The sequence below is a fragment of the Amphibalanus amphitrite genome, unplaced genomic scaffold, assembly GCF_019059575.1.
Source record: "Amphibalanus amphitrite isolate SeventyFive unplaced genomic scaffold, NRLGWU_Aamphi_draft 000233F_arrow, whole genome shotgun sequence".
In the NCBI taxonomy this organism is placed as follows: domain Eukaryota; kingdom Metazoa; phylum Arthropoda; class Thecostraca; order Balanomorpha; family Balanidae; genus Amphibalanus; species Amphibalanus amphitrite.
The window spans coordinates 524,887-536,292 of NW_024881728.1; the positions used below are offsets into that span (position 1 = coordinate 524,887).

Here is an 11,406-nt window from a genome sequence, read left to right on the forward strand (position 1 = left end):
TTCATTTTAATCACGTGACAGCGAAGTCAGAGGTGTGGCAATTTATCACAGCACTACCGGCACGTGGACGTTTTTCGCACCTGACGGTGGATGAGCATGGAATGATGAGTGTTTGATGAAGTTATTATGCAAAGCAGATGGACACTATTCGGCATACGTGTCGAGCCATAAGGCCAGTCTCGTGACCGTCCTTGCCTTTGATGTGAGGATATGACCAAGCAACTCGTGTAAATTTTGTCATGTGCTGGCATTTTGGTACGAACAATCCACAATAAAATCACTTAGCTGACCAAAGTGGGTGGTGTTGGAAAAAAACTGTGTTCGCATTCAACGTACTATTTACATGTATCCCATCATCTATCCACTATCTTTCAGTACACGATTCGGCAGGGGCGTTTGCAGAATCACACTCGAATGTGTTCCCAACAAATATCGCCAATCGTTCAGAACCTTTGAGGAATGCAGCCGACATCTCTCGCGGGTGGGTGCACCAGAGGAATGAGCAGCAGCACCCCGTGGGTGAGCGGATTACCGCATACCACAGCCGCCACATCTGCGGAAAGGAGGCGCCCCCGGCGCACATCATCCGGCGGGAGACGGCCGCGGCCTTCTGAAGGATGCCGACCGGAGAGTTGGAATGGAAGGTGAGCCCAGGCTTGTTTTAGAAGGTATCTGAGTGCACTGATATCCAACGAGGCATCTGCATTCATAGAACTCAAATGCATTAACGAGAGTAAGTAAATAGATAACTCAAAACTCATACATAACTACATGAGTAAAAGTAGAATATTCATCAATTATCAAGTTAATCTTAGAGTATTCAATAACCGTCAATTAACCATTGGATATCCAAATCTGAGAAGTTCATGATGTGGATGTGCTACCGCGAGCCAGATATACCATTGTGTCTCATAACTCGATACCGCTGGCCGCCTATACTCCGAGGAGCTCAGGTGATCGGTGATACCAATGATCGATGCAGCGCGCGCACCATTTGCCGCATTAATTGCACACGGAGTATGATATGTGGCTCATTAACGACTTTGATGTCTACCGACCGGTACAAAAAGCCCCCATAAAGACGGCGAATTTAATTAGACCTCCGGGGCCGTAAGGTCAGGCATCCAGCAGGCTTATCAATTCGGTACTCAGGCGCAGAGGGTCGAGACACACGCGTAATGCGTGGCAAACGATGGCTGTTTCGAACAAGGTTCGCACCTTCGATACTTTGTAGGTGATAGATGAACAGAAAACACGCACAGAGAGCACTCGAGGTACGCTAATTGATAGTTCGTTTCGAGAAGCTTGCCATATATCACGGTACTTGTTTTATATCGTTCAAAGAACGCAAAACAACTTGCCTGATGCTATGTTCACACGGATGTTTTAGAAGCACAAGTGGTAATTAACGCTCATCTGATATTGAACTCGATGCATATTGATGCAAGGTATGACTGCCCTTTATAAAACGACCGTGTCATTTGGAACGCATTGGTCAGGAAACGATAATCCCTCATGCACTTCTTCTGAGACATTAATCCTATCTGCCATCCTTCTCTTAATGACTGCATCAATAAGGAATCACTCCCGGACATTAATTAAAATCACCATTCCGACCGACTGATTCCGATCGCGGCCGTCCACTCTCGCTGGGGGCGCCGTCAGTTCCCGACTCGGCCGGTAGATGTCTCTAGCTGCGCGGCCGGCCGGTCGGCAGTCGGACCGGCCGCCGCTGTCGGTCCGGTCCCAGTTTCAGTTTACGTCCGGCCACCTGCAGAGGCAGGTGTGGGTGCTCGCGCGCGCTCAGTTGTGACCGAACACCGGCCCGTCAGGTGTGCGCACGAGCCGTGAAGTGCGCTCAGTTTTCCCAGTGGCGTCCCGACCCCCACCGAGGAACGGCGCGCGTCGCTTCGTGTGCATCGTGCATCCCAGCCAGGCATCGTGTGTAAAACACCATGCCTGTGATCGTCGCGGTCTTCGCGGCTCTCGTCTGCTTGCAAGGTAAGACAAATGGCCCTCCCGAGTCGCTGCCACCACAAATCGACCGTGAACTGTCGTGCTCGCCCCGTCCCATCATCCTCTTTGACCGCTGCTATAAATGTCGCCACGGTCTGTCGTCTCAATGCGCTCCGAAATTGGGGTGGGCGGGATCGCGATCATCGTGTTGACCCCCGCCGCGAGCGACGACGATACAGCTCGTAATGATGGCCGCTCACGACGTGGGGAGGTCGTAATTCGCGCCCGGGAATCGACAGGATATGTTTATTGTGCTCCCCGCCGTGGAGAGGGTGCGCAAACTGTCGTAATTCTTTGGTCAAGGGGAGCGCCGGCGCCGCGCGGTCACGGCGCCTGCAGAGAGCCTGGTACTGTCACTGTAGGTAGAGACGGGTTACGAGGGGCCATCAGTGGTCGTGAAAAGCCCATTTCACATTGACCGCGGAGCTACGCGGCTGGGGATGTGGTTAAACAGGTTCGCTTCTGCGCAACGCTGCCGGTTCAATGTAGCCAGTGTCGTTGGTTCATCAAACCGCCAGACCAAACCAGTGAAAGTCACAACCGGCTTGCTGCTTTCTGCGATAAAAATGAGACATCCGTGTTGAGCAATTATGTGTTATATGATAGTGTAATTCTTTCCTTGAGTCTAACGGGCAACGACCTGCCATATCACTCCTTAGAAGAAAGAAGTGACTAGGTAAGCTAGAAATCCTTGCCATTTTCGATAATGAAGTGTACGCAAAACGACACACTCATATGCAGACATTTCATACAAATTTCCTTCGATATGTGATAATGAAACATCATCTATTGCCATGCCTATTTTGTAAAATAATCACAGGTATCGCCAACCAGCGACCATTCGCGCTCATTTGCGACCTGCCATGCGTGGTGATAGCTTCCTGTGGCGAGTTGAAGTTTCCGGTGATATTTACATGCAACGCATCGCAGTCTTCACTAACTACACGCGTACAAACATCAATTACAGGCGACGAATAGGGGTTTTATGTGATGATATGAGCCGTAAACACGGAAATTTGATACATTGTTCTGACGGATCATCTGTTATGAATCACTGTCGCTGAAGGGGAATGTTTTGAGGCAATGATTGTCCCCGAATTAATTCGTGGGCTTACACCAGGCTTGCTCTACTTTATGGCTCGTTGACCAGGATCACAGATACCAACTGCTATGAACAGGATTACATGGTTCCACAAAAATTGCGATGCTTCCCTTTATAAAATACCGCTATTTTGTCTAGAAAAAAAAATGATCATGCAGCTCACAACTCTGAGAAACTATTTCTTGCAGTGCTCGAATGAAGCTGCTCGGGTACACCCACAACCGAAGGACATATCTCTCTGCTTGAGGAAATAATGAAATTAAAATCACGATCGGAAGGCGACACTACGGATTTATAGTTGGCAGATGGCGGTGTAGCTGTGCAGTATGAAAGCACCGTGCAGGCAGCGCCACCCTAAAACGGCACCCACCGCCACTGGACATGGATTCACCCCTGACATCTCGACTGAATAAGCCGCCATTTAACGAACGACCTCCACTGTGCGTCACTTATACCGCGCTATGTCACGCGTCCCACCACCGTATAATCCCACCCGAGTACTCATGGCGCTACTGGAGAGACCCATCACCCGCCCAGAGGGAGGGGACCCCTCGACCTGGTGACCTCGCAGCCTCCGCAGACCGGTTCTGCGCGCGACATGGCGACACGCTGCGAACGCACGCCAGTCGCCCATCATTCGCGACAGGCCAATCACTAAATGTCATCGCACCGGACCGGTGCACCCGATATCAGCGGGGGCTCGGTTTCATCCCTCCTGGACGAGTGATGTCCGTAGTTCATGGCTCATGGCTGCGCTGTACTCAGGCGCAGTTACCTGTGCAGCTTCTCGGTGCATTACCGGCGGGTTTCTGCTGATATCTTTCGATCGCAGGAGCAAACCACAGGCGCATAAATTGAAGTGGAAAGGCCACGGGAAGGAGACTGCCCTAAATAAGCTAATAATTTTCTTCAAAATAACAAAGAGTGGAATTAAAATGTAATGTTGCAAACAATTGTCTACATGTTAAGTTATCTCCATTATTATCGTGGAAGGTAACTACGCGAGAAAATTGTACTCTCCTCTATTTACGCCTAGTTTTGCAGCGTTCCCCAGCTCTACCATGATAGATACGCACATGCTCCCCTTCATCACATTGCCGGGTCGTTCGCACGGGTTTATACCGCCCAAACATCTCTGGCCAGCCGATCACCGGGACGTTTAGAGTCCATATCTCATCGGGCCTCGTCAGGGCCGGAGTGGTCATCAGGGGCCGGTCCGGCTGGGCTCCCTGCGCCGGCCGCTGATGACTAGAGCCCGAGGGGCGCGCACTCCACCCACGGACCCTCTGGCGGCGTCCGACCGGGCCGGCGCCTGACCTCGAGATCACAGCCGCCGACGGAGGTGGTGCCCTGCCATGAGCGTGGCTCCTCTGCAGCGTATGTTGTACTGGGCGGCGGCCGACGCCGCGGCAGCGGGAGGCTGACAGGGGGGAGGGGAGGGGCGGCGTCACCGCACGGCCGCCGGGCTGCCGACCTGCAGTGGAGCGCAATTTATCGCACGACCCTCGTGCCGCGGCGATCGGCCGCCTGAGATGGTATCAGGGACCGACCGGGCTGTGCCGGCGGCGTGCCCCACCGCGCCGCGGCCAGAGAGCGTGCCGTTCCTCGGAGCGGGCTCCGGCCACTCGACAGTGCGTATTGGTCTGCAATCGACAGCGTTTGATGAGCGGGAGAAAAGATGGGGGCGAGTGCGCCGGGTAATTACCGGTTGTAACCGCCTGTATCGAAGCTTCCAGTGTGTTTTCAGCGGAAACACACTCGTAGCTGGGTGGATGATGTCTTGCATAAAAGAGCGTAGCCCTAGTTTTTACTGAGAAATACTGATTGAGCAGCTGCAAGCGGTTCAGCAGTAAATGCTCCGTAAATCAAGAAGATCATATTGCAAAATTATAAGGTCCGATGATCAGTTGAATTACGGTACAAGGTATGATTTATGAGATAGATTAATTACTATTTGGGTTTTGCTACGTAGAACATGCAACAAATTGAATAACATCACATGCCAAGCTGGCAAGTCTTCCTATCGTTATCCAAAATTTATTGTAACCGGATCCAACCAGTATATCTGAACAATTTACCCTTTCGTCAGGCTCCTTTCTATCCCCTGAGTACGGAGCTATCGGAAAACAAATTACACTTTGCACAGTTATGAATTAACACTTGTTATGTTTCATAGTAAGCAGCATAAAGCCATCAACATGGGTATCGGATTAAAAGGATAAATTGCCGGCAACAGTCAATTCCTCAATGATTGCTGAACGCTACTATCTTGATCAAACTATGATAAGATCGCCAGCCTGGCCAGCGTTTTTCCTAGTCTGTCCCATCGTGCAGGAAAATGTTCAAGTAACGACGATACACCTGTACGGGTTACCTCATACACAATAGAGAGAAAGTCAAAGTGAAAAGACGAGTCGTGTGGTGGACGACGCGATCGGCGTTAGGAGGTGCAACAACACAGCTGACAATACCTGCAGGTGGCAAAAGAATCGCGCAATGGACGAGCACGGCGGAAACCAACCAGTTGTACTTTCGAACGATGAAATCTTGTCACCTTTACATTGACAACCACATGAATTGTATGATCTAATCTGGGGTCTTCGCCGAATCACGACTTACTTTTGATGAACATCATTATATTTTCGATTCATTTCCGTGTTGTATTCAATGCATTTTTTTGATGAGCCGTTGATAATATAAATGCTCAAATAGAACCGTTGCGAGCACAATGCCTTTGGAGTCTCCGACACCAACATGAGTTAACCATTCGTATATTCTTCCTTTCAGGAGCGCAAGCTGTGAAGATCACCGAACTATCGGTGCCTTCCACGGTCCTGAACGGCTCAGTAAACAGCATCGTCCTCGACTGTCTCTACGCCCTTGAATCTCCGAACAACACAGCCTCCGGCCTGGTGGTCAAATGGTACCACAACCGCAGCCCGGCGCCCGTCTACCAGTGGATCCCCGGCTACCCGCCGCAGGCGTTCGGCATCCTCCGGGGTCGGGTCAACCTGGGTCACGTGATCAGCAATGACCCGCAGATGCGTCACCGTGCCATCCAGCTGGTGCACCCTCGTCCGGAGTTGAGCGGCGAGTTCACGTGCAAGGTGTCCACCTGGTCGGGCGTCGACACGGCCACCAAGAGGATGACCATCTACGGTGAGGACGCGCTGACACGCCGGCCCGGCACGGAAGGGGTAAAACTGGTTTGGAAGCACGCACGCTAATATACGATGGGGGCCATTAGACAATCGTGCCATCTTAATTAAGGCAGACTAGCCGGCGCCTAGCGCTGTTCTTTGGTGGCGGGTTTCAGAAACCCGGCTTATTAGCTGGTGTTAAGAACACACAACGGAAATGTTTCTGAATGTGTTCGGTTGATAATTTGAGTCGGTCACGACATTTTCAGCCAGCATCGGTACCTCGAGTGGAAATAGGGATGATGTCATCTAAAGTCGAGCGTTTGACGCTGACCCGACTTTGTTTTCTGCCAACAGCTCCCGTCAAATCGATGAGCATATCGAGCTCCAGACCGAAGGCGCATCACATGACCTTGACCTGTCAGGCCGAGGGCATGTACCCTGAGCCCGAGGTCAGCATCGTACTGCAGCACTCGCACGCCGAAAGGTACGCCACGCTCACGATACTAAAATGGCTGGCCGTATTGTACATACAGCCAGTGATGTGGAAAGGAGGTAAATTACACTCATTTTAATGCCACAGACAACGGTTGAATGTTGGTGGTTTATTACACAGTCAATTATTGTTGTGGCGGTCGAAGACAGCTGTAAACGTCACCATACCAGTTTCCCGGTCAGATTAGTACCAGGCGTTTAAGACGGCACATGAACCAGCGTTTGGGATCGGCTTTATACCGCCTATCAAAAGCTGCATTAAATGTCTTGCTAATACTGTTAAAAACAAGAGAGAGGAACATTGCAGCTCTGGATAATTTGTTAACGATGCATCATAAAACAGCCAAAAGGCGAATAAAACATGGGTGTCAAGATATGCATTTGCCGGCTAAACCTTTAACGTAACATTTATGTGCCTTATTTAGCAATTAAAATGTGAGAAATTACGTGAGCCGCCAACTAACATACTATTTAAAAATAATAACGAATATTAGTTGAATTAGTATCCCATGAACAGTACCCCGAGGCAGGGTGGACCCATTTCTAAATATAATGCACTGCAACTCATTTAAACACAACTGCTCGTTTGCAGCCCGTGTTGCATGAACTCCAGTGTTTACCAATAGCGGATGAGATGAGGGCCCACCCATCCACGCCGTTCGGTTAATTCACGACCGCAGTTTGCAGCTCTGATCTATTGCTTGTTAGCCGCAATTGCAGGTCCGCTGACGCAGTATCAGCTCTGCTATGGCATGATAAAGCACCGGCACCGCCTTCATAAGCTCAGCAAACTCGGATCATAGACTGTGGGCGGTTCGTGTGAAAGACAAGCATCCAATGCCGTTTCTGGGAACCGGTCAAAAAAGACAAGCGGATGCGGATTTTCCTCGTGAACTCGTGTGATTGTGATTTATCTCTCCGGAGCTGCACACTGGCCGAGTCTGAGCAACATCCCCGCCTGTCCCCAGGGAGCGACTGCGTGGTCTTCAGGTCACCAAAACGCTGGTGGACGGCGCCTACAGTGTCAAGGTCACCAAGGACCTGGACGAGCGCGAGGTGCCCGTGCACTGTCTGATCCACTGTGAGCTGATCCTGCCCAACACCGGGTACAAGGTGGCAGAGAAGATACCGCACATCAGAGGTGAGATACCCGATCAGCGCTCAAATCAGCCAGCAGTGACGTAGCAACAATACAGCATGTGGTAAGCTTATATGCTGAAAAATCGGGCATTGATATCTTCAAGTACAACGTCCGGCATTAGAGGACCAGATGACCCGAAAAGCAAAATGTTTTTTTTTCGCATAAGACAATGAAACAAAATTTGCAAAAACAGCAAAGAACCTGGAACTATCAGTGAGTGAATAAAATATGAGTGAATATGTATTGGTCGTTCAATATGTAAGGTAAAATCGCATTTATTTCAGTCCACCTTTGGTGTAACGACATGAAAGTTACAACATATGTTAACTGGAATTTTGTCTACAAAATGGCTATAAGCATTTGGTAGCAGGTCTCATCGGTAAACCACCCCAGCCTTCAGAACTCGCAACTACTTCCAATCACCGTTCAGGCGCACGTGCTTATCTCAGCAATCCACGAAGCACTGAGAACCCGCTCGGAAAACTCCTTATTGATGTTTTTTACCATGTGTTTTCATTCTCTTGATTGCCTCATCCGTAAAAAAGTTATTCCCAAAAACAGAACGTCTTCCGGCGAACCGAGCAGATTGAAGCTGGACGATGCCAGATCAGGGCTATACTCCAGCATTCCTGCGCTCTGGCAGAGCGAATCCGCCCCGGGCCCCCGCACTGATGCCTATAGTCGGGCATCCTTCTGTTGTTGAGTGAACTCTTTCTGTATCCATCTCAGGCAGACCTTGAAATTATTTAACGTATCTGATGATGTCTGTAGCTGATTCGACATAACACTTCACTCCGTAAATGAAATCAGTCACGCAGATGCTTTGGGTTTCCATCATCACCTCGCTGACTTCACGGATTGTGCCAGATCCAGAGGGTCCTGCAAGCATATGGTCTGCCTGCCGTAGTCGCTTACACTGCCGTATCACTACCCACTGCCCACCACTAAGCATTGTTAATGGCCATATGGCGTCATCAGGGTACAATTTGCTGCCGACGCTGGTTTTGAGATGAATTCGAGGCTCACTTGACAAAACGGCACTTCCCAAACGCAACGGTGCTGCATCAATGTCTTCATACCGACCGTGTTCGGACAATTTTTGAAACTCCTAAAAACGGTTAGATACGTTGTGTAGCAAATTTTTCGTAGATTCAGATGACATATTTGATTTTGTTTAACTTGTTAAGGTTAATGAGCTATAGCACATTTAACCTTACTTATTGAACGACCTGGTAATATGCCAATTGAAATTCAGAAGCCCATTGTATGAGACAAACCAAGACATCGGAACAAAACCATTGGAGGCTTGCATGAAACGCACTAAGTCTAAAAGTAGCTGTAGTACCTACACAACAGAATGCGTGAACATCATACATGATTGAGTCGAAACTCTAACCACTTGGTGAAAACACAGCGTAAGAAAACCTATGGCAGCCACCATCGCATGATGTATACGTGATTGGCCGGCGTAATTTAAAGGCTCCAGTTTTTATACAGTCGTCATCAGTAGTTCTGATGTTATCGGCGGCACCCGTCCGGATGAGCGGGAGCGCTAGAGATACACACAATCCATGGGACGAATAAAAACTCACCACAACGCGGCCAGAAAAAGCCACAAATGTGATCAAGATATTGATATATACTGTATTGAGGACAGGCGGTATAGGATGACGAACTGGGCCGCACTCAATCAGTTTGATCGTTGCCTGTATGTCTGGTTTTTGTTGGTCGAAAATGATCGTGATCCATAGCTGACATGATTCTGGTTTGAAATGATCTAGTTAATTAATTTGATGTGAAGTGTCTGTGTCTCTTCCTTCAATAAACACCTAGGATAAATCCGCAATATATGTGACTTAGTCCGCAATTAATGCATCCCATTCTCACGTAGTGCCTAGCATCGTCTGGTGCTGCATTTTTTTTTTGTATCCATGTGATAATGAATTACGTCTGAACGAACGATTCTTATTGTTTCAGGCGCACCTTCGCGATCATCTACTCCGATCTTCAGCAGACAGGAAAAGTTCACAGGTAACGACAAACGTCGCACAATACCTGTTATTGATGAGTAATTCAAATACAGAAGTTTCCTACGCGTTAGTCCTGCCGTTCACTACTGCAGTCTCTGGGGTATTCCCGAATAGTAGGGAAGTTTACCGATAAACTATTAATCCCATCGCGCCTTTGCTAAGATAATGCGTCGTTCTTACACCTATAAAAAGGGCCCAGTCGTTCTGACCTCAAACACTGTGGGAACTTTGCAGCGTTTAAAATGCTTGAGATTATATTGACAATGACTCTTTTTACTTTCAGGTCGGTCACTGCGGAGATTATCAGGTAATTATTGGTCATTTTCCTAAGACTTGGGGTATTTTCCAGTTTTTATCCACTTGCAAACCTATCATGGCTGAATGTTTGGTGAACGGGAAATTTAACATGATGTATTTGTGTATACAACTGTCCAGTAAGCATTGCAATGTTGATGGTACGTACCGCGTTTTTTTTTAATTCAGAAATTGGTAAGACAGGGAGCAAAGTATAAATATGTTTTCGTTCCTTCCAGACTCGCAATCCTCTGAGGGCCACTCCAGAAGCAGCAGCAGTCAGTCATCCGCCTCCTTCGTAGTCGTTCTACTTTGTTTGCTGGTAAGAGCGCACCACCATGGAGTATACGGAAGGGGTAGTAATAAATCATTTCGACAATTTTTCACAGCGCAAAACACTATTATAAAACTCCGTAATTGAAAATAAATGAATATATCCTTGTAATACATACAAGAAACTGTGCGCATTATACAAAATAAAGTTTCAACGATACTGAGAATAATTTAATATTTTTTTAGACGGCTAACAAATATGCTCTTTGTTCCAGACTCTGCGATAAAACGACGGAGCGAATCGCGACTTCTTGGAGGCGATTCAGAACTGCTTCCGCTGCTCAGTGACCCACTGTGACGTCATCAATGTGACGTCATAGTACACAACTAGTCAGAGACTCGAGAGGTCCCAAGTGCCTGTGATTTCAGAGCCTACCCGCGGCTCAGCGCACTGATCGGAGAGTGGTATCAATGATCAAAACGTGTATTACGAATTGTTTACTGTGTGTTGAGTGTGTGAGATTAGTTTCGTGTAGGTTAGAGTGTATGCATATATTGTTGTTGCCAAATATATTACGTGTACCGTCTTGTCAACAGCTTTTGTCGGTAGTAATTTGAACAGTGGGGTGAGATATACGAGAGCTGCGTACTACGCATTGTGGCACATTTCATTCACAGGGAACAGTGAGCGCACCTAATTAACTAGAGAACATGATAAACACAAATGAAATAGCAATGAGCAAAGAACACTATCTTATTCTCCCTTTGAGTTTTGTTTGTATGATATATACTATAGTACATTAAAAAAAACAGCGCGACTTTAAAGACAGAAGGCATTAAAGGGACCCTCCCACCTTAACATTAGATTTGAGTTGAGATAGCCAAAATGGGGTCCCTGGCTCACAATTACCGGTT

The 11,406-nt window shown here is 48.2% G+C and overlaps 1 protein-coding gene across 1 annotated transcript; it reads left to right on the forward strand.

Annotated features, from left to right (window-relative positions):
* Positions 1 to 1,720: 1,720 nt before the first annotated feature.
* On the forward strand, positions 1,721 to 11,078 carry LOC122385837. The gene is made up of 8 exons (XM_043374418.1): positions 1,721 to 2,001; positions 5,906 to 6,277; positions 6,616 to 6,745; positions 7,722 to 7,894; positions 9,872 to 9,925; positions 10,208 to 10,231; positions 10,458 to 10,540; positions 10,767 to 11,078. The coding sequence occupies exons 1-8, from the start codon at positions 1,956 to 1,958 to the stop codon at positions 10,776 to 10,778; spliced, it is 894 nt and encodes a 297-aa protein (XP_043230353.1). The 5' UTR covers positions 1,721 to 1,955; the 3' UTR covers positions 10,779 to 11,078.
* The last annotated feature ends 328 nt before the right edge of the window (positions 11,079 to 11,406 follow it).